Source organism: Neolamprologus multifasciatus, chromosome 16 (assembly GCF_963576455.1).
Source record: "Neolamprologus multifasciatus chromosome 16, fNeoMul1.2, whole genome shotgun sequence".
NCBI classification, from domain to species: domain Eukaryota; kingdom Metazoa; phylum Chordata; class Actinopteri; order Cichliformes; family Cichlidae; genus Neolamprologus; species Neolamprologus multifasciatus.
The window spans coordinates 5463615-5491268 of record NC_140454.1 but is presented as its reverse complement, the minus strand read 5'-3'; the positions used below and the strand labels follow the sequence as shown (position 1 = coordinate 5491268).

Sequence of the window (27654 nt, the reverse complement as noted above, 5' to 3'; positions counted from 1 at the left end):
ATACAATGTATATAACTCACCCACTTGCACATAACGTCCTCTTTGTATATTATATTTAATTACTAAATTATTTGTTAGCTTGAACCTTTTTATTAACATAATGTGGGTGACATGTTGAGAAGTTTAGAAAAGGCATTTCAATTCCTGGATAAGCTAAAGTCTATCATCGAAAAGATTTAATTATTGTTTAAAGCTACTGTTTTTTATTTTTATCCATTTCAAAAGCCGATAAAAACATGAAATTAATGTCAACAACATCAAAGTAAAAAACTGCCTATGGGTGAAATAAATTCCACAAATATTAAAGAGGGGGTGGATGGTTTCTGCTCTGTCCTTAACATGTTAAAGTTACAAAGTGTTTATCCAGTAGAGGGAGACAAATATCACTGTTACTGTGTGTTCGTCAAAAGTTTCTTTACCCTGTGTTCACTTTTAAGAACACAGGGTAAAGAGATGGGGGGGAGGGGACAATAGAACCATAAAAAATGACTGCTGCATGCAAACCACAGAAGTCACGTAAGTCACATTGTGACTATGTTGCTGTTGCTAAATGTTTAATATTAGTGAACTTTGTACAAAACCACATATAATGTCATTAATAATGTTTATGTCAGACTGGTGTTCATCGGCGTAACTTTGTGCTGAACATCGGGGGGGGGGGGGGGGGGGGGGGGTCAAGATCTCTGTCTAAATAAATAAATCTGGGTGAATTCCCAGATGATTAAACATGCAACTATTTTGCTGGTAATACCTGAAGTGAGTAAAGAAAATTAACAGCCTATTTATGCAAGATAATTCATAATTTTATTATGGGGGGGGGGGGGGGGGGTTATATTGGTTGGGTCTGAATATTGGGGGGGTCATAACGCCCCTAACCCCCCTGGAAATTACGCCTCTGCTGGTGTTTCATATTCTTAGTTTGTTGGTCTTGTCTTTCTTCCAAGTGTTTATTTTCTGCTTCTATTCCATTGTCTGCTCTTCTCCTCTAGTTGAAGCTTCTCTTCTTCAGTTTGTTTAATTTTGTTCTGTAAATGTTTCAAATGTTTCTCTGGTCGAACATTTGAAGGTTGAGAAAACAACTGCTGCGAACAAACCGACTGAAAATTGCTGCTTCTCACTCCTGTTTATGCAAAATTTTCAAATGATCTAAGTTTCTAAAGGCGTCCTTGTGACATCATCACTCCCTAAACCAATGTGATTGTCAATTGACATTTTTGAATGGGGATATTTTTTCAACCGGTTTTCAAATTTAAGGTAATATTTTAGTGTTTCTTAGTTTTAGATTAGTTGGTTAGTCTAGTTTTTTGCTTAATTTAATGAATAAAAATAACTGCAAGCAAACTAGTGACAAAGATGATGATGAATAATGGAGGGAACATGAATGTCTGCACCCGATGTAACTTGCAGATGTATTGAATGGTGTTAAAACCATCCATTAAAAAGCCAGACAACTCCCAGAGTCAGTGGGTTTCAGTTATATCTTGATGCTATACATGCAGTGCTGTGCAAAAGTGCCATTGCTTTGGAACTAAGTGGACTTATATTGATCAGAGAGTTAGAACAACTAAAAGAAACTTAACATGAAAGGAACTAATATGGGTTAACTGGTAGTTGATACAAATCAGGATTTAAAACCAAAACTGACCTGGGAAGAGAAAAAGAGAAAAATATTTTTGTTTTATTTTTGTTTTGTTTTTTTTTATTTGTCTTCTTCTTCCTTCTGGGATTTGGATACAATGAGTAAAGTATGAATATTATACACAAAAATACACTATTACCCATTTCTTGTTTTTAAATCAAATTCAAATTTTATTTGTCACATACACAGTCATACACAGTACGATATGCAGTGAAATGCTTACACAACTGCTCGTGACCTAAAGAAAAAAGAAAAGGCTATGAATAAGATAGGAAATAAATATGAAAATGAAAAAGGGTAAATTTAACTGGGAAGGAATAAAATAAAATAAAATATGAAAGTTAAAGTTGAAAATAAAATAACTGTACAACAAAATACACAATACACAGTATAGAAATATATAAGAATGTATGAAGAAATATAAATATATATACACACAATAACAGCAGCTGTACAAGTATTAAATGGAAATGAAGAAATATAATGTCCAGTGTTGTGCAAAGTGTCTTGTGCAGTGCAAATATGCTTAAAGTGATAAAATTAAGATGAATTATTCTTGAATGAAGACACTGATCTGACACATGTTAAATTTAACGAATTAATTTATTGTCCTATTGTCGTCCCCCCCCCCCAATCTCTCTACCCTGTGTTTTATAAAGTGAACACAGGGTAGGGAGATGATGGTGGTGGTCAGAATTTCCGGTGGCGCCAGTGTCCGGCAGCCTCACCTCTGTCAGTGCGCCCCAGGGTGGCTGTGGCTACAATGTAGCTGCCATCACCAGTGTGTGAATGTGTGTGTGAATGACTGAATGTAGTGTATTTATATAGCGCTTTACTCAGTTCCTAAGGACCAAAGCACTTTACACTACATTCAGTCATTCACACACTGGCAATGGCAAGCTACGTTGTAGCCACAGCTGCCCTGGGGCGCACTGACAGAGGCGAGGCTGCCGGACACTGGCGCCACCGGGCCCTCTGACCACCACCAGTAGGCCAACATGGGGTTAGTATCTTGCCCAAGGATATTTGGCATGCAGCCAGGAGGCAGCCTGGGATCGAACCACCAACCTTCTGATTAGTGGCTGACCACCTGAGCTACAGCCACCCCAGAGAAACCCCCAACAATCCCCTCTGAGCAAGCACTAGGCGACAGTGGGGAGGAAAAACTGCCTTTAAAAAGGCAGAAACCTCCGGCAGAACCAGGCTCAGGAGGGGCAGTCAACTGCCGGGACTGGTTGGGGGGTGAAGCTGAAAAAAGAAAAGGGATGAAGAAGGGAGGGGAGAAAGTAATTGATGGAGAGGTGTTTGGGGAGAAGGGGACAGAGGGCAGAGGAGAGCTGAAAATTTAGATGGAATACAGGAATTGTGTGAATTGTGTATCGATCTTGAAAGACTGGATCATTTCTTTCTTTCAAGATTAAAAAAAGTTGGTGACTAAGTATTTGGTCTGAATGGCTTGGCGATGGCTCTGCCCAGTGCGCAAAAGAACCTGACAATGGCAGAACGCTTCGCTTTTGGTTTTCCCAGACGATCTTTTAAACTAGCCAAAATGCATTTTGCAGTTTCACTTTCTTGTAATTCCATTGAAACTATAACACGTTCTACAAAGCCCATGGTGTTGCAGAGGTCTTTCAGAAGTTTTTTGTCAATAGTTTTAAAAGTTTTGGGTGTAATATAAATCTCTTCATCCTCCAGTTCTGCCCATACATAGTCCAAGAGCCAAGTGAGGATGTGACTTGGGTCTTGATATGTGCACGGCACGTTTGCCTCTTTAAAGGTTGTAGAGATGAGCTTGTGCAGGATGAGCTTAAGCTTTGCTTTTTTTTCTGCTTTTCTGGCTTTACAATAAAACTCTGCCACTGGGCTGGGTTTTATATTTTCTGTGGTAACTGATGGCAGTGATAACATGCGTTCCTGCTTATCTAATAGAGCCAGTATGACTCTTTGGCTATGGCTCTCTGCCTGGATATTTAACCACCATCTGTATAGTCCCAAGAAGCGCCTTGCTATAGCTCGCAGATCATTATGCAGAATATTCTGTCTTTCTGCCGTGACGATTTGCTCTGGGACAATTTCAGGTCCCGTGCCTTCCGAGGTATATTGGTGCAGAATATCTGTAAGTAATTCTGTAGACACCACTAATTTACCCTGTGAAAGGATTTCCTTGTTTGTAATTACAGAGTTGACATCTTCAACCAGTTTCTGCACTGACTCACTGCTTTTAGCAGAGGGTGTGCTGTGGCATCTGCTCCACAGTTGTATGGCAGTGCGAAGAATCATTACTTTTGCAAAACGTTTTGCAAAGAATGATTTAATCTTATCGGCAGCTTTTTTCAATGACTGCAGAATCTTCTCTTTGATTTGTGCAAGACTCCAAGAACCACAGGGCCCTTCTGAAATATCTTCAACCACTGAATTAGCAAGACTGGATATAAAACTCTCATTCTCTTCAGCAATATCAGATAGAAGGGGTCTATATTTGGCAAGTTTAATCAGTTTCTCGTCAATAATCTCACTGAGTTCACTGACAGCCTCCTGGATAGTTGCATGCACAATTTTAGAGGTTTCAGTCTTTAAGCTGTCCTTGTGGCCAGTTACATGCATTTCTTGTTCTTTGCTTACAACTTTCTCTAGAACATTCTCTAGGTCTACTTTAATGTCCAGATGTTCTACCTGTGTAGAACTATGTGGTTCTTCGTCTGGACTTGTTGTCCGCCTTTTAAATGAGGGCATACAGTTTACTTTAGAACAAAACCCTCTGATCATTTGGACGGCAGAATTAACCATTTTCTCCAGTTTTTTTGGAGGAATAATGCGCTGCCTTATCCTTTCCTTCCCAGCTGACTCGCTGTCAGCAGACTTAACACTCCGTACAACCTCTTTTACCATAAGATCAGTTAGTTCCACAGAGCTGCTTGTATGGTCTCCGTCCTTGACTTGCAGAACATCTGCAAAGGCCTGAGAAAAGCTGTCAGTAAATACGGGTGACAGACCCTCCTCTGTCGCTGGAATGTTTGCTTTTTTACATGCACGTACGATTTGATCACGTGCTATTTCTATTAAGTCCACAATAAACTCGGCCAGGAGAATTTTTGTGGCAAAATCAGGATTTCCTGATATTAGTGAATTCCACTGTTTACATGTTATCTGATCGAAAAATGACTGGATAACAGGGCGGACGATTTCCACTGTCACTTGCTTAATTTCTGTACTATTAGTATTTTCAGGCATGCTGGCTATTTTTATTTGGACTATTATGGGTTATTTTGACTTATCGTATCAGTAACCTTCTGAAATGTATTTCGTTTTTTTCTCCCTCGCTAAACGTGAGTTAAGTTATGTTGCGCTTTTGCTACTGAAATGGAGCTATGTTAGTCCTATTTAAGAACTTTTGAGACGCTGGGGGCGGGGCCAAATACAAAGGATCAAAGGAAGCCGTTACCGCCCATAGCAACCGTTGCTATATGACGAAACCTTTTCTTTATGTCGTTGAAACAACAGCTGAAAAACAACACGTCACGGCGGACGGCGTATTTTAACCCTGTGTTTATCCCAGTCATGTGTGACAGACGCTCGCGGATCGCCTCGCGCTATAACAGGTCAGAGCAGGGTCGGCAAGCTGCGGCTCTTTAGTCCTTATACTGCGGCTCCACGTGGTTCGGAGAAAAAAAAAATATTTATCTGAAGTGTATTTTATTTGTGTTAGTTCTTTTTAACTTGTAGTATTAAATTGGAAGATTATTTTGATCTTGAAATCTAAAAATAAAATTATGTTATTATTTTTCATCGCTCAAAATAAGTGTCATACTCACGTAAACCATACCCGCTGAAATGCCGGGCGAGCATTTATTGAGACTTTCAACCCCAGGCATGCCAAGTGTGGATCTTCGGATCCACATACTTATGTGAGCAGCTATTCTCCACCATGAACTATGGTAAAAACAAACACCGGCCACGCCTCACAGATGACAGCTTACAGTCCTGCAAAGATGAAGTGACTTCGTACAGCCCCCATTTACAGACGCTGTGCGCAGAGGTTCAGGAGCAGAAGTCCCATTGTAAACATATCAAGGCAGACCCGACGATGTTTGCATGAACACGCTTTTCTTTTTTTGACTCAAACAGGCTCTCCTCCACACTGTCCTCATTTATTAAAGTGCTTTATAAACCAGAACAGTATGGCTAACAGCTAGCTGCTAGCCAAACAGCGAATAGCGACTTACTGCTAAAGACACAGACAGTAAAAGTGGACAGTATATACACAGTTTCTTAACAACAAACTCATTGTTGCAGCCCAAATGTGATCCCCTTAAACTGATTTTTGTCATTTTAAATTTGTAATGTTATTATTTTCCCCACAGTTAACGATTCTGTCACTAGTTAGCTAACATAAACTAATGTCTATTAGCCACAAACAAACAAACAAACAAACAACCACAAAGCATACTGGCAGAAGATGGGACTAAACTAAACATGTTTTTAAAACTTAAATCCAGATTTATAGATAGTGTTACATCTATGTCGGCTCAGTGGTGTAAATTAGTCTTTATATGTGTAGCATTTCATGTCCCCTATAAAGGTGTGTGTTTGCCAGTTGTTTGTTACGCTGAATGATTTGGTGCTTGGCCATTTTGAATACATGTTTTTTTGGGGGGATTTTTCTGACTTTTCGGTAATCGTTTTTGGATCAAGGACATTGGATTAATTGATGGTATGACCCTGCCTGGTTTATGACTCTGGATACTTTGCTAAAAAGGTGCAAGAGCTAGTTGCCAACCAGCATCAAGCTGCAAAGCTAAGAGGTGCCAGAACTGACTGCTGATGGTAATAAGTACCAGTACTAACCAGTGAAACCAGTGGGGCAAAAGATGATTCCACTGGCCCTGGAAGTTGATGACATTAAAATGTTGCTTGACTTCTGAACAAAGGAATTTTATTTAACTTTTTAAACATTGTCCATGTTAATACCAGTGTACATTTTTATGTAAGATAAAAGTGTTGGGTTCATTGCTATAGCAAGAACCTGATTACAAGTTAATAAAAAGGGAGCTACTTTAATAACCTCTAAACTTTTACAATACAACAATTACAAACTAAGCCACAATGATGTAATTGACAGGGCCATTGTGATGATTTACAAAACAGACCACATTCATTGAATTAAAATGTGTTGCTTTCCCTATTTGTGCCCTTCTCGGTGCAGGACTATACTCTTATTGAAGATCAGCATGAAGTCGAATTGAGAGTGCATAATGCTACCAAAGACCACGAGGGCCTCTGCACCTGTATTTGTACCTGGGCATACAATAATAAGGTGTACACTACGTCAGGTTCCAGGGAACTTATACTTCTAGGTGAAACTGCATTCTTTGGTGTTTAGTTCTGGATACCAACACAGCACATTGCGACACCAACATAAACTTGACTATATAAGTGAAATTGTAATGGCCTGTACATTTAACATGTTTAGTAATGAGCCAGAGCTAAAGATTTGTATGTATGTCACGGGTTTTCCTGATTTTTCAAAACAATACCCATATTATAGCATACCAAATGTCCTATTAGAGGATGAAAAATGGCTCACTCTTTTTGGTTGCTTGCAGAAAAAGCCGTGCACTACCTAGAAATTTTGACCCCAGCTGATGAGTCACAGGAGCAGTTTGCTGATGAAGGTAATAAAATCTCATCTTCATGTCAACATGTTGCTGTCATAACACTGCAAATACTTGGTTAATAACAGTGATCCTCTGAAAGTTACTCAGTTAGCACTTAGCAGGACTAAAGTTGCATCCATACAGGGAGTGACTGACTCATCACTTAAGAAGGGGGAGGTGGAGCAGTGTGTTTTTGGGGACCAGTGCCTGATGAGGAGACACCTGTCTAATTAACCTCTCCTCTGGCAGTAGGTGTGGGGGCCAGAAACAAGACAAAGCCAAAAACAGAAAGAGAGAAAGTTTGTGTGTAACGCTTTGTGTGAATAAAATTGTTTGTAAAATGCAGCCCTCTGCCCTTCCTGGGGAGAGCTCACAGTGGCAGGAGCAACTGCCACACTGGTGCCCAATGTACCTGGTGACCCAGGAAGGAGTGGCAGTTTCTCCAGCACTGTCACCTCCACTCTCTGAGGTGGTCTTATTTAAAATGACGGAGGTGGATGACCTGTAGACTTTCCTGGATGCATTTAAGGCAATGGTGCAGGCTTGCAAGTTTGCCACCTTCCGTTTAAGGGAGTGTTGCTGCAGTCAAGGCTTACAGGCATCCCATAGTGCCAGTGGAAACTAAATACAGGAATAAACATAGAATTAAGGCTGTGTTGCACCCCCTGATGTTTGGTACCGATTGGCTGGGGTTTGATAAACTGGTGGAGGTGTTATACGAGTGGCCATCGGGAAAGATTTTCAAGGCGTCCTATTACTACTCCATAGCTGGTCACATGGAATATATAAAAACTCTGGAAAGAATAATGGCCCAGTTTTACTGACTATGCATTCAGGGGAATGTGCGCCTTTGTCGTGCATCTTACCCTATATTCCAGTGGGTTAACCCGTCCTCTTTCTTTCTTCATCCTTCCTTCTTTCCCTCCTTCTTCCCTTCCTTCTTTCCTTCCAGGCTCTGAGATTAAGCTGAATTGCTCAGTTTTGTGTGGGACTAATGTGAAACATGACTGTATTGCCAGCTGGTACATCAATGGAATTCCTTTCAAAAACAGGGATGGTTATAGTCAAACTACCAAAATGTAAGCCTCTTTTATACTTTACACAATGTACACTTAATGTTTTGCTAATCCTTTGAGTGGATTTCAACATGTAGTTTAAGGTGCTTCTAAGGTATTTTACAGAATAAGTTAACATGACCTCTTTAAGTGCTATTGTTTAAGAGTTATGTATTTCCTCTCATTTGTCTGCAGTGAACCTTTCTGCTGAACTTTGTCTTTGACCCTTTGTCTTCTTTAACAAAACAAACTCTTATCATATTTGTTAGAGCAACTGAGGAACCTTCAAAGAATACCATTGCCACTGCAATCCTCACCATTAAAAAAGTGTCTGCTAAGGATTTTCAACAGAAGTTTCAGTGTTTTGGCGAGAGCTATTACAGAACAAAGAATGCCACTTTAACTCTTAAGAGGAAAGGTCAGTCACAGGACCATTGATTGTTTTTTAGTCTTGCTAACAAAAATGTCTGTTGACTTTTAGCGAAGCATGGAAATGTTATTTTACACTATAATTTTGTGTTTCCTAGAATCCATAATTCCACTTGCCATTGGAGGAGTATGCATGTTATTCGTTGGTGTTTTTGTCGCTGTTTTGGTCAAATACTTTGCCATTGACTTAGCCCTGTTCTTCAGACCCTACTTCCCACTAAGCAGTAGCAATAAAGGTAAGAGGGTAAATATTTTTCTTGGTGCCTTTATTATCTTAGTTTTGTACCAACAGTAAAGGAATGAAGTACAATGCTAATTAGTCAGTTTCAGAGGGTAGACCGAGCCAGTTTAGCTGCTACTCCTGCTCCCTGGCTTCAGTGCTATACTTTAAGGAAAACTGCACCAGTTTCACACATCCAAGACTTAAGAGAGGAAGATGTTGTGGTTATAGACCCTGAAACATTATGTCAAAACAAAAGTTACTTCCTAAAATATTCATCAGCTTGTTTGCTACAAAATAGTGGTATCCAGTGGTTTTCAATATGACAAATTAGAAATATAAGAAAAATGCAAGAGTAACCAAATTGAATAACAAATAAATAAACCTGAAGTGTTCTGGTTCCTTCTGAAGGTTCAAACAACATATAAAAAATGCTGGTTCACTTTGGCTGTGGTGAGAGATGGCATGACATAGACTCTATTAATCCCACACTGTGGCAATTCACATATTACAGCAACACAAGGGTCCATAAAGTGCAGTTGGAGCGATAATATATACACAGTTTTTAGCAGCCATTTATCATGTGTGCATATTCCGCAGTCTCAAAACTGGTTTTGGAAAGGTTAAACCAGGCGAATATTAAGTTTCTACATTGGCCTTCCCAAAGTCTGACCTCAACCTTATTGAAAATTTGTGAGTGACGTCCAAAAGCGAGATGATATCACAAATTTAAACCTACCAGTTCTGCCAAGAAGGGTGGTCAAACATCCGTCCAGAATTGAGTCAGAAACCTTTTGGGGGCTGCTAAAAGCATCTGGTCAAGGGGCATCTTACCAAATATTAGTGGTAGTATTATCATATATTTGAGCCTGTATGCATAATCTTGACTCTGCATTTGTGGGATGAATTAAAACCTGTCCTCCCAATTGTTGTTGGGTTTTTTTTGTATGTTTTAACCCATTAAAGATGTATGCTGTACAATTGTTCCACCCTGGAAAAAGAAAGGTTCAAAGAAGTTAAAAATTACACATTCATGTCAATGATGAGTGTTTGTAACGTCTGACCACAACTGTTCAAACACAAAAGACTTATTGTGGTGACAGGATCACTTTACATCACAATGAGCCGATACGGAAGAAACATTAATAAAAAAAACTGAGAAAACCTTGTCAAAGAAAGTACACATCAATTTCCTCTGATTTGTTTGTTTGTTTCCCAGACACAAGTTTATATGACGCCTATGTGGTCTACCAGACACCAATGGACAAGATCACTGAGGACACACTCTCTCAGTTTATCACGCAGACTTTGCCCTCTGTCCTCGAGGATAAGTGCGGATATCGGCTCTTTATCCACGGGAGGGATGACATACCAGGGGAAGGTCAGTGTTTTATGTGCTTTAATTGTAATTTTGGACATCAACAACCAATATATGTTGTATTTGTGATTCAGGTATTTTATTGTCTGCAGTGTTCTTTGTAGCCCAGCTTAAGCGCTAAAGGGATACCAGTGTTGTGCTGCCTAATTTAAAGAGCCATCATGTACCTGTTTTTCTTTTTGTTGTTTTTTTGTTTTTGTTGTACCACAACAGATCGTCTTGAGTTGGTGGAGAAATGCATGAATCAGAGCAGGAGGCTCATGGTCATTCTCACACCAGATCTGGGATCAGGCTCCATGACGACAGAGCGATGGCCTGCCTCACCCCAAACCTCAGTGATGGGAGGGTTTGATTGGCAGGTGAGAACTGAGACAGGGACTGCCTGGGAGTATGCTCATTGGCCTAATGACCTGTGATTGACAAATCATTATTCAAGGACTTGTAAAGCACCCAAAGTGCTCATCCAAAGGCTTTAAAATTGGACTTCACAAACCAGTGAGTGGGGTCAAGGTAGCTATGTTCATCTTTTATGCTGTCACAATCCAAACATCAGAATTCTCTGGCTCACAGAAACCTGGCAGGTTTGCATACCAAGAGACTCGCATAAATACGCTTATCCAGCGTTTCCCACTTTCTCTGTCTGTCTTTCTCTGCTTTGCAGGCAACGTGAGCAGGGGCCTTTGTAGCATCTTTTTTAAATGGGGGTGGGAGTTGTGGAACCAAGAACAAGGCACACAAGGAGGTCCACAAGAAATTGTAGGGCCTTGCAATATAAAGTGCGTTGAGGCAACTGTTGTTGTGATTTAACGCTATATAAATAAAATGTAATTTAATTCCACTGAAACTGGAATATTTAGTCAGAGATCAATTCAGTGCAGAATAATTTGCTGTAGAAAGCATTAGACATGGAGTGAGGACCTTGCCAACTGCTTGGCTTTCCTCCTCCTGGCTTTGTAGGAGGCGAACAGGGCAGGAGGCAGGTCCTGAGAGGAAGTACACTTGTTGCCACTGGATAATGGTTTAAGAGCCTTGGTGCTAACATCCTCTCTATCTTCTCCACAGTAGGCAAATTTGTTTTGCTTAATTCTCTTTCTTTAAAATACGACTAATTTTAGCCACTTCACACTTCTTTTCAATTTAATTTAATCACATACATTTTTGTTCCTTTCATATTTGTCTGTTTGAAATTTTGAGCTGGCTAATGACAAAAGTTTTCAGAATCCTGCGCAGCCCTGTGTCCCATTTCATATTAATACATGAAAGGTTGTGTTGCACAAGTATAATTTTGTGTTGGATAACTGTTTTGCAGTGTGGAAAAAAGTATTGAAAAGTTATACTTCTACTTAATTAGCTTAATGGTGCACAGGGTGTATAATCAATATAACTGCACAATATATTTTAAATACTTATAGTATACACCTATTGTGTGGAATTACACTTCAGATTCTTTTATCATTTTAAAAAAATACCTACAAGTGGAATCCAAACTGTAATATTTGCATCCAAAATATAGTGGAGTAGAAGCAGAATATGGTGCAGCACTTAAATAAAGTGCAAGTAAAGTAGTCAAGTAAATATATAAGTTATATTCCTGTACTCTAATTTATTGGTATTGCATGATGTAAGATACTGGTACTCTAGTACAATACCGTCGGTGGGAAAAGTACAATATTTGTACAGCAAATCTAAGGAAACAAGTGCACATGGGGGAAAAAAATCCTTGTGGAGAAATGTAGCATAACCTCCACACACTGTTACCATTACATTTTTATTCAATTACAACTTTTTGGTCCTTGCAAACTTTGTCACATACAGAGATAAAGTGTCCATGCAAACATTTGCATCTATGTATGCATTCAGTAAGGTTCGGCCAATTAAGGATGCCTGGCTATTAGACATGTCACACAGACTGAAATATTGGAAAAGAATAAACATAATGGTAAACGGGACAATGTGTGGCTGTTATACTATATTTCTCCACAAAGACACTATTTGAAGAAACAGACATTTGAAAAAAATGTAATGATCAGATAAAAAGGAGAGATGGAGGAGAGAGGATTCCAGTGAAGATTCGCAGTGAAGGTCAAAATCAAGACACAAGAAGTGGAATCCTTCACTGCGCACATCAACGCTGTGGATAAAAACATCAAGTTCACCAGGGAAGACACAAAGGACTGTTAGGTGTTGGTGGGGTTTCTCTGGTGTGGTGTCACGGGGTCTGCTTCTGTTTTCAGCTCAGGTAGGCGGGGTGGTGTGTCACGGGATGCTGACACACCGGCGGTGCATCAGACGTCATTTGATGGAGCGTTACTTAGGAGCAGCGCGACTGACGTCTGGTGTCGGAGTATTGCCACCTCCTCGAGTGCCGGATCCATCACCCGCTTACCTGTCAGCTGTTTGTGAAGCCGCATTTCCGGGATCACTACGGAGATCATTTACAGCGTTTCTCCCACATCCCGAGAATCCCCGCCCGAGCCCGTACAGCCAGTGTGACAAATCCACCCTGCGTGCGCGGGTAACCCCTTTCCCTCCAAATACGTGTCAGCGTCCTCCCCTGGTTTCCCTCTGTTTGTCCCTATGTATAATTTCATATAACTTTGACACCACAAATAAAGAGCACTCCTTGCATTTTCTGCGCTTCTGTGTGTTCTGCCATAGAGTCCGTTCACTCAGCATAACAAGGACGACTGTTTGCCTTTCCTGGACTGCGCTGTGCACATTGAAGAGAATGGCAACCTCAACATCGAAGTTTACCGGAAGCCCACACACACGGACCAGTACCTCCTGTTTGACTCCCATCACCCTCTGGAACACAAACTTGGAGTAATTAGGACCCTACACCACCGGGCAGAACATGTTCCCTCTAAGCCTGAAGGGAAAAAGAAGGAACACACACATGTAAAGGAAGCACTCAAAACGTGCGGCTATCCTAAATGGGCATTCTTAAAGTCAGCAAAGAGGCACAGAAAAGAAGATCAGACACCAGCGAGGGAGGATAAGAAGGACAGACGCAACAACATTGTCATCCCCTATGTAGCCGGTGTATCAGAGAAACTCAGGAGGGTTTTCTCCAAGCATGACATCCCGGTGTACTTCAGACCCAGCAACACACTCAGACAAAAACTGGTTCACCCGAAAGACAAAACGCCAAAACACAGACTTAACAATGTGGTGTATGCTGTACAGTGCAGCGAGGAATGCCCAGACCTCTACATTGGAGAGACCAAACAGCCACTTGACAAGCGCATGGCACAACACAGAAGAGCCACCTCTACAGGACAAAACTCAGCTGTCCATCTGCATCTTAAGGATAAAGGACACTCCTTCGAGGATGCCAATGTTCACATTTTGGACAGAGAGGACAGATGGTTTGAAAGAGGAGTGAAAGAAGCATCTATGTCCACTGTGAGCGACCATCTTTGAACAGAGGCGGTGGTTTACGACACCAACTCTCTGCCATCTATAATCCAGTTTTGAGATCCCTTCCCAGACGCCTTAACGCCCACTCACACCCTGGGCCATCTGACCTCAGGAATTCGCATGATAAGGTGGGGCCAGGTTTCACAATGAACTCACCCGAAACTCTGGCTGATTGGGACCCACACCCAGTTCCACACCTTGGCTCAGGCGATTAGAGGATCATCAGGGGGTCCTTTTGTCCCTCTGTGGGGGGAAACTCCCACCAGATTTATGTCTGGGACTCTCCACCATTTGACCTTAGAACTGAAGAAGCTTCTCGGATGAGAGGTGAAACGTCTTCAAGTAACTTAAAGAAGTCCAGACGCTTTTCTTTGCAAGCTCCTTTGACTACGATGACCTGGATGACTGAGAACCTTCACAGACTTAAATTGGACTAACATAGCTCCATTTCTGTAGCAAAAGCGCAACATAACTTAACTCACGTTTAGCGAGGGAGAAAAAAACGAAATACATTTCAGAAGGTTACTGATACGATAAGTCAAAATAACCCATAATAGTCCAAATAAAAATAGCCAGCATGCTTGAAAATACTAATAGTACAGAAATTAAGCAAGTGACAGTGGAAATTGTCCGCCCTGTTATCCAGTCATTTTTCGATCAGATAACATGTAAACAGTGGAATTCACTAAGATCAGGAAATCCTGATGTTGCCACAAAAATTCTCCTGGCCGAGTTTATTGTGGACTTAATAGAAATAGCACGTGATCAAATCGTACGTGCATGTAAAAAAGCAAACATTCCAGCGACAGAGGAGGGTCTGTCACCCGTATTTACTGACAGCTTTTCTCAGGCCTTTGCAGATGTTCTGCAAGTCAAGGACGGAGACCATACAAGCAGCTCTGTGGAACTAACTGATCTTATGGTAAAAGAGGTTGTACGGAGTGTTAAGTCTGCTGACAGCGAGTCAGCTGGGAAGGAAAGGATAAGGCAGTGCATTATTCCTCCAAAAAAACTGGAGAAAATGGTTAATTCTGCCGTCCAAATGATCAGAGGGTTTTGTTCTAAAGTAAACTGTATGCCCTCATTTAAAAGGCAGACAACAAGTCCAGACGAAGAACCACATAGTTCTACACAGGTAGAACGTCTGGACATTAAAGTAGACCTAGAGAATGTTCTAGAGAAAGTTGTAGGCAAAGAACAAGAAATGCATGTAACTGGCCACAAGGACAGCTTAAAGACTGAAACCTCTAAAATTGTGCATGCAACTATCCAGGAGGCTGTCAGTGAACTCAGTGAGATTATTGACGAGGAACTGATTAAACTTGCCAAATATAGACCCCTTCTATCTGATATTGCTGAAGAGAATGAGAGTTTTATATCCAGTCTTGCTAATTCAGTGGTTGAAGATATTTCAGAAGGGCCCTGTGGTTCTTGGAGTCTTGCACAAATCAAAGAGAAGATTCTGCAGTCATTGAAAAAAGCTGCCGATAAGATTAAATCATTCTTTGCAAAACGTTTTGCAAAAGTAATGATTCTTCGCACTGCCATACAACTGTGGAGCAGATGCCACAGCACACCCGCTGCTAAAAGCAGTGAGTCAGTGCAGAAACTGGTTGAAGATGTCAACTCTGTAATTACAAACAAGGAAATCCTTTCACAGGGTAAATTAGTGGTGTCTACAGAATTACTTACAGATATTCTGCACCAATATACCTCGGAAGGCACAGGACCTGAAATTGTCCCAGAGCAAGTCGTCACGGCAGAAAGACAGAATATTCTGCATAATGATCTGCGAGCTATAGCAAGGCGCTTCTTGGGACTATACAGATGGTGGTTAAATATCCAGGCAGAGAGCCATAGCCAAAGAGTCATACTGGCTCTATTAGATAAGCAGGAACGCATGTTATCACTGCCATCAGTTACCACAGAAAATATAAAACCCAGCCCAGTGGCAGAGTTTTATTGTAAAGCCAGAAAAGCAGAAAAAAAAGCAAAGCTTCAGCTCATCCTGCACAAGCTCATCTCTACAACCTTTAAAGAGGCAAACGTGCCGTGCACATATCAAGACCCAAGTCACATCCTCACTTGGCTCTTGGACTATGTATGGGCAGAATTGGAGGATGAAGAGATTTATATTACACCCAAAACTTTTAAAACTATTGACAAAAAACTTCTGAAAGACCTCTGCAACACCATGGGCTTTGTAGAACGTGTTATAGTTTCAATGGAATTACAAGAAAGTGAAACTGCAAAATGCATTTTGGCTAGTTTAAAAGATCGTCTGGGAAAACCAAAAGCGAAGCGTTTTGCCATTGTCAGGTTCTTTTGCGCACTGGGCAGAGCCATCGCCAAGCCATTCAGACCAAATACTTAGTCACCAACTTTTTTTAATCTTGAAAGAAAGAAATGATCCAGTCTTTCAAGATTGATACACAATTCACACAATTCCTGTATTCCATCTAAATTTTCAGTTCTCCTCTGCCCTCTGTCCCCTTCTCTCCAAACACCTCTCCATCAATTACTTTCTCCCCTCCCTTCTTCATCCCTTTTCTTTTTTCAGCTTCACCCCCCAACCAGTCCCGGCAGTTGACTGCCCCTCCTGAGCCTGGTTCTGCCGGAGGTTTCTGCCTGTTTAAAGGCAGTTTTTCCTCCCCACTGTCGCCTAGTGCTTGCTCAGAGGGGATTGTTGGGGGTTTCTCTGGGGTGGCTGTAGCTCAGGTGGCAGAGCAGGTCAACCACTAATCAGAAGGTCGGTGGTTCGATCCCACGCTGCCTCCTGGCTGCAAGCCAAATATCCTTGGGCAAGATACTAACCCCATGTTGGCCTACTGGTGGTGGTCAGAGGGCCCGGTGGCGCCAGTGTCTGGCAGCCTCGCCTCTGTCAGTGCGCCCCAGGGCAGCTATGGCTACAATGTAGCTTGCCATTGCCAGTGTGTGAATGGGTGAATGACTGAACGTAGTGTATTTATATAGCGCTTTACTCAGTCCCTAAGGACCCCAAAGCGCTTTACACTACATTCAGTCATTCACCCATTCACACACACTGGCAATGGCAAGCTACGTTGTAGCCACAGCTGCCCTGGGGCGCACTGACAGAGGCGAGGCTGCCGGACACTGGCGCCACCGGGCCCTCTGACCACCACCATCATCTCCCTACCCTGTGTTCACTTTATAAAACACAGGGTAGAGAGATGGGGGGTGGGGACGGACGGACGGACAATAAACATAATTCGTTAAATTTAACATGTGTCAGATCAGTGTCTTCATTCAAGAATAATTCATCTTAATTTTATCACTTTAAGCATATTTGCACTGCATAAGACACTTTGCACAACACTAGACATTATATTTCTTCATTTCCATTTAATAATTGTACAGCTGCTTTTATTGTGTGTATATATATATTTATATTTCTTCATACATTCTTATATATTTCTATACTGTGTATTGTGTATTTTGTTGTACAGTTATTTTATTTTCAACTTTAATTTATATATTTTATCTTATTCTTTCCCAGTTAAATTTACCCTTTTTTATTTTCATATTTATTTCCTATCTTATTCATAGCCTTTTCTTTTTTCTTTAGGTCACGAGCAGTTGTGTAAGCATTTCACTGCATATCGTACTGTGTATGACTGTGTATGTGACAAATAAAATTTGAATTTGATTTAAAAACAAGAAATGGGTAATAGTGTATTTTTGTGTATAATATTCATACTTTACTCATTGTATCCAAATCCCAGAAGGAAGAAGAAGACAAATAAAAAAACAAAAAACAAAAATAAAACAAAAATATATTTCTCTTTCTTCCCAGGTCAGTTTTGGTTTTAAATCCTGATTTGTATCAACTACCAGTTACCCATATTAGTTCCTTTCATGTTAAGTTTCTTTTAGTTGTTCTAACTCTCTGATCAATATAAGTCCACTCACTTCCAAAGCAATGGCACTTTTGCACAGCACTGCATGTATGGCATCAAGATATAATTGAAACCCACTGACTCTGGGAGTTGTCTGGCTTTTTAATGGATGGTTTTAACACCATTCAATACATCTGCAAGTTACATCGGGTGCAGACATTCATGTTCCCTCCATTATTCATCATCATCTTTGTCACTAGTTTACTTGCAGTTATTTTTATTCATTAAATTAAGCAAAAAACTAGACTAACCAACTAATCTAAAACTAAGAAACACTAAAATATTACCTTAAATTTGAAAACCGGTTGAAAAAATATCCCCATTCAAAAATGTCAATTGACAATCACATTGGCTTAGATCATTTGAAAATTTTGCATAAACAGGAGTGAGAAGCAGCAATTTTCAGTCGGTTTGTTCGCAGCAGTTGTTTTCTCAACCTTCAAATGTTCGACCAGAGAAACATTTGAAACATTTACAGAACAAAATTAAACAAACTGAAGAAGAGAAGCTTCAACTAGAGGAGAAGAGCAGACAATGGAATAGAAGCAGAAAATAAACACTTGGAAGAAAGACAAGACCAACAAACTAAGAATATGCAACACCAGCAGAGGCGTAATTTCCAGGGAGGTTAGGGGCATTATGACCCCCCCAATAATCAGACCCAACCAATATAACCCCCCCTAATAAAATTAGGAATTATCTTGCATAAATAGGCTGTTAATTTTCTTTACTCACTTCAGGTATTACCAGCAAAATAGTTGCAGGTTTAATCATCTGGGAATTCACCCAGATTTATTTATTTAGACAGAGATCTTGACCCCCCTGATGTTCAGCACAAAGTTACGCCGATGAACACCAGCCTGACATAAACATTATTAATGAAATTATATGTGGTTTTGAAAAAAGTTCACTAATATTAAACATTTAGCAACAGCAACGTAGTCACAATGTGACTTACGTGACTTCTGTGGTTTGCATGCAGCAGTCACCTTTTATGGTTCTGTTGTCCCCTCCCCCCCATCTCTTTACCCTGTGCTCTTAAAAGTGAACACAGGGTAAAGAAACTTTTGACGAACACACAGTAACAGTGATATTTGTCTCCCTCTACTGGATAAACACTTTGTAACTTTAACATGTTAAGGACAGAGCAGAAACCATCCACCCCCTCTTTAATATTTGTGGAATTTATTCCACCCATAGACAGTTTTTTACTTTGATGTTGTTGACATTAATTTCATGTTTTTATCGGCTTTTGAAATGGATAAAAATAAAAAACAGTAGCTTTAAACAATAATTAAATCTTTTCGATGATAGACTTTAGCTCATCCAGGAATTGAAATGCCTTTTCTAAACTTCTCAACACGTCACCCACATTATGTTAATAAAAAGGTTCAAGCTAACAAATAAATTAGTAAAACATTAACCATAAATTAATGGAGCTGAAAGAAAAAATTCAAAATGAAATTCAAAATATTCAATTGTGCACCAACTATTCAACTATGTGTAACTGCTGTTACTGCTTGTTTGCTTACTTACACCAAAATAAAGTTGATGGTCATTATGTACAAAGCCATATGGAGTGACAAGCATGTGAACAATTAAATACAAATACTTTTATTACATAAAAGAAAAGAAAAATAAATTCTTTGGTTTTCTCAAAAGGTGGGAAATTACCGTTTTAGGAGCCAAAACAAGAAAAACAACTTAGCTCAATAAAATAACATCACAGAATAGAATGACTTTAAAATAAATACTTCGGTACCCAGTAGTGACAATGGCTGTATCCCAATTCAGGGTCTGCAGCCTTTTTTTTTTTTTCTTTCAATACGCTTTATTGACAAAGCACAAAATACAGATATACAAATACAAAATAGCAAACACAATGTCAGGGGGTTCATATAAAAAAACAAAATAGACACAGTCTATTAAAGAATCACATGACATTGAACAGGGAACATAAGTTTATGGTTTTGACAGCTTTTAGATTTTGAGAATGTTGTACGGTTTTAACATATTGTTTGGTTTCATTTAAAAAGCACTGAAAGGATGGTTTTGCGTTAGAAAATTTCAACTTATGTATATGAAATTTAGCCAATAATATCAATAAATTAATCAAATAAAATTCGTTTGCCCTGTGCATGGGGTACTTAAAGAAACCAAACAATATTTTCTCGTAACAAAGAGAGAACTCAGAAAAGACAAAGGAAACAACAAAAACACAAAATTCTTGCCAGAAGAGATGACCAAAATAAATGAGAAATATCTTCCTTCACACAATTACAAAATGTACAGTTAATATCAATGTCCTTTTTATAACGTACAAGAAAAGATCTGGTTGGGTAAAAACGATTAATAACTTTAAAAGATATTTCCTTTACTTTGTTATTTAATAGAAATTTCGATGGTAAGGTCCAAATCTTCTCCCATTCCAGGTCCTGGTATAAGTTATTCCAGTAGGCGACAGCCGTTGGGACACAAGTTCTGTCTTTTTGAAACAGAGTTCGTATTTCGCGGTTGTTTTTTCTCTTTGCAGAGGGGAAACACACCTGACCGACATAAGTAACAGCAGGATCCAGTGGTAAAGGGGTCAAATCACTAACAACAAGATTTCTAAACAACATTAAGACCCCAGCAGGGATAGCATCAAACACTATGGCATATTCCTTTGGTGGAACAGGAAGACCATATGTATTCAAAAATTCTGAGTAAGAGAGTAAACCTCCAACTGGATTTATAAGTTGTGCAACACGATGAATCCCATTATCAAACCAATTACTTAAAAACAAAGACTTATGTTTGTATAAATTGTCTCTATTGTTCCAAATATAGTATCTATGTGGAGAAAAGTTGTGTTTATAAATCAATGACCAGGAAAGAAGCATTTGTTTATGAAAGTTGGATAGTTTTAAAGGGATTTTATCGATATTGTAATTACAAAGCAAAAGAAAGTTAAGACCACCAATTTTTGAGAAAATATTATTGGGAATAAAGTTCCAAATTGAGGTTGGGTTCCTGAAAAATAGTTTAATCCAGTTTATTTTAAACACATTGTTTAATGAGGAGAGGTCAAGAAAGTTTACTCCACCATGTTGGTATGAGTTGGATAAAACTGATCTTTTAATATAATGAATTCTATTCTTCCATATGAAATTATAAATAAGTCTGTCAATATCTGCCAGGGTTTCTTTATTTACATCAAGAGACAAAGCAGCATAAGTTAGACGAGATAAACCCTCTGCTTTCGTGAGTAAAACTCTCCCTTTAATGGATAAATCCCGCTGCAGCCAAGCATTTAGCTTTTTTTGTGTTTTGTCCAAAATTGGAGTGAAATTAAGGGAGCACCTGGTGGATTGATTTTTATTAATGACTATACCAAGGTAAGTGACAGACTCTTTCACTGGGATGCCAGCAATAGATAGACTGGTACAATTTCTAAGGGCAAGCAGTTCACATTTGCCAATGTTTAGGTAGAGTCCTGAAGCTAAAGAAAAGGCATTAATTGTGTTAATAGCCATCTGCACCTGTGAAGCATTTTTTAAAAAGAGAGTGGTATCATCAGCAAGTTGACTAATGAATATTTCTTCATCCGCAATTGTTATACCTTTCAGGACTGTGTTTAATATAATCAGAGAGGAGTTGAGCACAAATGAGAAATAAGTATGGGGAGATGGGGCAGCCTTGCCTGATACCGCGGTTCAAGTTAAATAGTTAGTTTTAATATTACTCTTATAGGGCTTTGGAGTTGACGTCACGCCGCAATGCATTGTGGGAGCGCTGCAAAATTTTCGGGGTCTATGAATCAAAACAAACTTACTGTGTTGGAACGACGACGACAAGAAACATGCTTAAAAGCAGCTCAAAAGAAAACGGACGGTATAGAGACCGATTGCGTCCAGAGGCGAAGCAGCGGTACTTGAAAAAAATAGAGTGCATCGCAAATCTGGACCCATATGAAATACGGCAGTGGAGTAAAGACCCAGACGACTTACCCCCGATATCTTCATGTATGTTGTTTGTGGAGTAAGCACTTAGACTGCGAACCAGTTTCGTAATTACAAGTCACTGGAGGCGCACATCCAATTTACTAACGGCTGGGTGCAAGATTTGGCCTTTTTCAAGCCGCCAAACTCTGAGTTCGTCATTCATACCAACGTAAGTCAGCTGGAGTGCATCGAGTGAAATAGCCATTGTCCACCCCCCACCATAATTAATGTTATACATTTATCATTGAACTGCTAAAATATCGTTATCATATTATGTGCCCATAATTGTAAAGTAGATGCAAATTAACACATTGATAATCGGGCAAATTATTAACGCCAATTTGTGTCCTCCCTGTCTCATTTCATTTATTGTCTTTACATCAACCTTGTCCTTGTATGTTACAGGTACTGCACTCCCAAAGATTGAATGAACCTGCATTACGACCATGGGTAATTGTAAGCACCACGGGGAAGGTCGAAGCCGCACACTGCATCTGTATGGCCGGAGTTGCTGTGACCTGCACCCATGTCGCTGCACTTCTGTTTAAAGTGGAGGCAACAGTGAGGATCCGTGGCACAAAGACAGTCACAGATGAACCAGCCTACTGGGTTTTGCCGGGGAATACAACCAAGACACAGCCAGAGGTTGGCCATAACATTAGTGATGTGCGATACCACTGATTTCCTTTCCGATCCGATACCAAGTAATATTCAGGGTGGTATCGACGATACTGATCCGATACCGATACTTTGTACAAAAACGTCTTTTATTTATTGTATCTCAAATTATAGCATCATAAGGATTACAGGACATCAGATTACTTGTTCTTATCACTTAATAATGTAGGGTTCATCATATAGAAATAAAAAAAACTGAAGTTGTGCCTATTTGAACACCTTGCCTGCCTGCAGCACTAAAGGACTCCGTGAGAGACGTCTGTCTCACCCTAGCAGCACCTGTCCCTCTCCTCTTCAGTTCACCTCAACATACGCTCGTCATATTCTGTGATATGATTTACTTTGAGGTGTTTGACAAGGTTAGTGATGTTGCCACAACCATACATGCCAACCCTCCCGATTTTTCCGGGAGAATACCGAATTTCAGTGCCCCTCCGGAAAATTTCCGGAGCCACCATTCTCCCGAATTTCTCCCGATTTTCCACCCGGACAACAAAATTGAAAAACCATATTGCAGAATTCATAGCGAGGCCCAGCCAATTCCAGTTTCCAACAATGGCGGCAGCTACTTAGTTTTAATATTACTCTTATTTCTCTTTCTGGGTCGCAAAAAAACTTTTAACATATTTTCAGGTGAGAATGTAGCTGTGTAAACTTCAAATATCTGAGCCGACACATCGTCTTCAAACCCCTGCGGTCTTTCACTACTCGGGTTAAACATGATATATAAGTCACTTTGATAACTTAAAAATGTTATTGTTTGGCTTTTTCAGTGTTTTATTTGTTCGTGACTAAATCGGTTTGGCTGAGATTTAAGTTATTAGATTAGATTAAATTAAATGTAACTTTATTAATCCCTCGGGAGGGTTCCTCCGGGGTTTTCACACAGCTGAATAAACGTCAGACAGAAAACTGATTAAACAGAAGAGTTTACGTCAGTGCCCGGTTATATGTTAGATAGCAAGGAGCAGACAGCAGAGTTTCACTCCACCGAGGGAGCTCGTGACGTACTACCCGGCTTTCTTTAGACCGCGAAGGCCGGGTCCTCAGGTGGAAGCAGCCTGTGAATTTGGACACCCCCGCTGTTTCCGGGCCAGCCAATAATAATGGTGACATTTAACGTATTTTATCCGATAAATAAACCCTGTAAAATGTATCCCCCCATGTATCCAGCCCTTTTGAATGTCTCCCTAGTATGGCCACAACACCTCACTTTTGGAGCACTTTTTTGCCACATGTATTGCAAACCACGTCTCAGCTGTTTGTGGAGGTAAAATAAGTCCGCACACGACGCTCAGCCATTGTTGTGAGTGCGCGGGCCAAGGGGCTGCGAGACATTTATACAGCCGTATTTCCCACATGACTATGAAAGGCGGAAGAGGAAGTAGTTCCTTTGAATGTAGACAATCCAAATGTTATAGTTTCTTTCCACTGTGTTCCTGTTAATGATAAACTACAAATTTACTCTAAATTACTAAAATATCGATATTTTAATGTGAGAATCGATTCTAGAACATAAATGACTGGTATCGGAGGAATCGATATTTCAGGATCGATCCGCACACCACTACATAACATTGACTTTACATCTTCAGCAGCACAAAAAAAGACTCTTGATGAAAATATAAACGGACCGTCTGTGGTGAAAGGCAGAAGAAGCCGTCCTTCAAAAAGAAAGATTCCTTCTGCTACGTTTGAGGAGTTGTCACGAGTGTTAGACACACTTCAAAAACACAATAAAGCAGTGTGTTTGACTGGATTGGAGAAATACTACACATCACACACTGTACAGTCATCCACATTACCACTGTCTCTGGCGTGTTTGCACAACACAGGTGCACAGTAGTGATGGGTCGGTTCCGAACGAAATGGCTCTTAGAGCCGGGTCTTTGACGTGAACAACGCGAGCCGGCTCCTTATCGCAAGCTGTGGGTTGTTTTTTCTTTCTCTCACCCTCTCTCACACTTTTTTCCGCTTCACTCAGCATGCGAGCCTTGTGCTTTACGCTGGGAAGAGGGGGGAAGGGCGGTAGTTACACTCAGTAGCACAGGAACTAGTGATGGGATTTCCGGCTCTTTTTAGAGATCCGGCTCTTTCGGCTCGGCTCACTAAAAAGAGCCGGCTCTTTCGGCTCCAAACCGGCTCTTCAGGTTGTTTTGTTGCTTTAATTATTTAATCATTAACAATAATATAAAATTATGCAGAAAAGGAATTACTAATGTAAAAAAAGTGGTTTTATTTATATATGTTTATATATGGCCCCTAGAGACAAAGCACGTACAAACTCTAAAGCATATACAAACTCCAAAAAGCACGTACAAACTCCAAAACACATTTCTAGCGTTTACTGAACTTCCAAAACAGAGCTACCCAGATCACTTAAATTACACAATTGAAAGCATATGTGTATTGTTTGTGTATTTATAGACAAGCACTCGTATTTATTCAAATAATTGAAAAAAAAAAAGTTCATTTACCTGTTACTACCACACACCAAATCTGGTTGTTGATACTTCCTGGCTTGTGTAGCCACTAGGTAACAAAAGCTCAACACTGCGCCCTAGAAACCTGGAGCACTTCTGTTGTCTTTTGTACGTGATTCTGAGTTTATACGTGCTTCTGAGTTTTTATGTGTTTTGGAGTTTGTACGTGCTTCTGAGTTTTTACGTGTTTTGGAGTTTGTACGTGCTTCTGAGTTTTTACGTGTTTTGGAGTTTGTATGTGCTTTGTCTCTAAGGTCCACCATAAATATACTTTATTTATTCACTCTACATGTAATAAATAAATCATATAATACAAAAAACAACTATTTACATTTTAAACTTTTAACTATTTAAATTTTCAGCTTTTTCCTTTTAAACAAATTTAACGTGAAACAACACAAAACACTGCAAACCACAACACAATTAAATAGAAATTAAAATATTAAAACAAATAGAAGATGCACATTCTCTGTCATATGGGCCTGCATGATTTCTGAATCCTTTATCATCTGCAACTGAAAATAGTGGATGATTACTATACCTTTCTAATGTGACGTTGTTGTCCCTGCTCTCTTTCTCTCTGGCTCTGTTCCTGTGCTACTGCGAGTGTAACTAACGCCCCTCCCCCCTCTGCCCAGCGCAAAGTACAGGCCGCGCATGCGGAGTTTAGCGGAAAAAAGGGCGAGAGAGAGGGTGAGAGAAAGAAGAAAAAAAAAAAAACCTCACGGCTCCCAAAAAGGAGCCGGCTCGCGTCGTTCACTTCAAAGAGCCGGCTCTAAGAGCCATTTCGTTCGCGAACGACCCATCACTAACAGGAACAGAGCAGGAGGGAGAGAGAGAGAGTAAGAGCCAGGGACAACAACGTCACATTAGAAAGGTATAGTAATCATCCACAACTATTTTCAGTTGCAGATGATAAAGGATTCAGAAAATTTATTCATGCAAGCCCATACGACAGAGAATATGGATGTTCTTTTTGTTTTCATATTTTAATTTATATTTAATTGTGTTGTGGTTTGCAGTGTTTTGTGTTGTTTCACTTTTAATTTGTAAAAGGAAAAAGCTGAAAATTTAAATAGTTAAAAGTTGAAATGTGAATAGTTGATTTTTATATTATATGATTTATTTATTACATTTTATGTGGAGTGAATAAATAAAAGTATATTTACGGTGGCCCCTACAGACAAAGCACATACGAACTTCAAATCACGTACGAACTCCAAAACACGTAAAAACACGTACAAACTCCAAAACACGTTAAAACACGTAAAAACTCCAAAACACGTAAAAACACGTACAAACTCCAAAGCACGTACAAACTCCAAAACACGTTAAAACATGTACAAACTCCAAAACACGTAAGAACTCCAAAACACGTAAAAACACGTACAAACTCCAAAGCACGTACAAACTCCAAAACACGTTAAAACACGTAAAAACTCCAAAACACGTAAAAACACGTACAAACTCCAAAACACGTAAGAACTCCAAAACACGTAAAAACACGTACAAACTCCAAAGCACGTACAAACTCCAAAACACGTTAAAACACGTAAAAACTCCAAAACACGTAAAAACTCGTGTGGCGTGTGTGTTAATAACGTGTAAATGAACATTTTTTTAAATTATTTGACTATATATGAATGCTTATGTATAAATATATAAACAATACACATATGCTTTCATGCTTTCAATTGTGTAATTTAAGTGATCTAGTAGCTCTAAACATTAAACATTTAGTTCACTAAATGTTTAATATTAGTGAACTTTTTTCAAAACCACATATAATTTCATTAATAATGTTTATGTCAGGCTGGTGTTCATCGGCATAACTTTGTGCTGAACATCGGGGGGGGGGGGGGCAACTATTTTATTACCAGCAACTATTTTGCTGGTAATACCTGAAGTGAGTAAAGAAAATTAACAGCCTATTTATGCAAGATAATTCATAATTTTATTATGGGGGGGTTATATTGGTTGGGTCTGATTATTGGGGGGGTCAGAATGCCCCTAACCCCCCTTGAAATTACGCCTCTGCTGGTGTTTCATATTCTTAGTTTGTTGGTCTTGTCTTTCTTCCAAGTGTTTATTTTCTGCTTCTGTTCCATTGTCTGCTCTTCTCCTCTAGTTGAAGCTTCTCTTCTTCAGTTTGTTTAATTTTGTTCTGTAAACGTTTCAAATGTTTCTCTGGTCGAACATTTGAAGGCTGAGAAAACAACTGCTGCGAACAAACCGACTGAAAATTGCTGCTTCTCACTCCTGTTTATGCAAAATTTTCAAATGATCTAAGATTCTAAAGGCGTCCTTGTGACATCATCACTCCCTAAACCAATGTGATTGTCAATTGACATTTTTGAATGGGGATAGTTTTTTCAACCGGTTTTCAAATTAAAGGTCATATTTTAGTGTTTCTTAGTTTTAGATTAGTTGGTTAGTCAAGTTTTTTGCTTAATTTAATGAATAAAAATAACTGCAAGCAAACTAGTGACAAAGATGATGATGAATAATGGAGGGAACATGAATGTCTGCACCCGATGTAACTTGCAGATGTATTGAATGGTGTTAAAACCATCCATTAAAAAGCCAGACAACTCCCAGAGTCAGTGGGTTTCAATTATATCTTGATGCCATACATGCAGTGCTGTGAAAAAGTGCCATTGCTTTGGAACTAAGTGGACTTATATTAATCAGAAAGTTAGAACAACTAAAAGAAACTTAACATGAAAGGAACTAATATGGGTTAACTGGTAGTTGATACAAATCAGGATTTAAAACCAAAACTGACCTGGGAAGAAAGA

The 27654-nt window shown here is 39.6% G+C and overlaps 1 protein-coding gene and 1 long non-coding RNA gene across 2 annotated transcripts in view; one reads left to right on the top strand and one right to left on the bottom strand.

The window, feature by feature from the left end:
* LOC146500090 (uncharacterized) overlaps positions 1 to 27654 on the bottom strand; it is a 193876-nt gene that overhangs the window by 69547 nt on the left and 96675 nt on the right. The gene's annotated exons all lie outside the window — the stretch shown is intronic.
* LOC146500096 (interleukin-1 receptor-like 1) lies at positions 6804 to 11462 on the top strand (the record flags this gene model as incomplete). Its single annotated transcript, XM_085136505.1, has 7 exons — positions 6804 to 6993; positions 7243 to 7311; positions 8246 to 8372; positions 8618 to 8766; positions 8876 to 9013; positions 10217 to 10378; positions 10589 to 11462. Coding segments are annotated over 7 exons (1038 nt in total), but the record flags the coding sequence as incomplete, so codon positions are not given.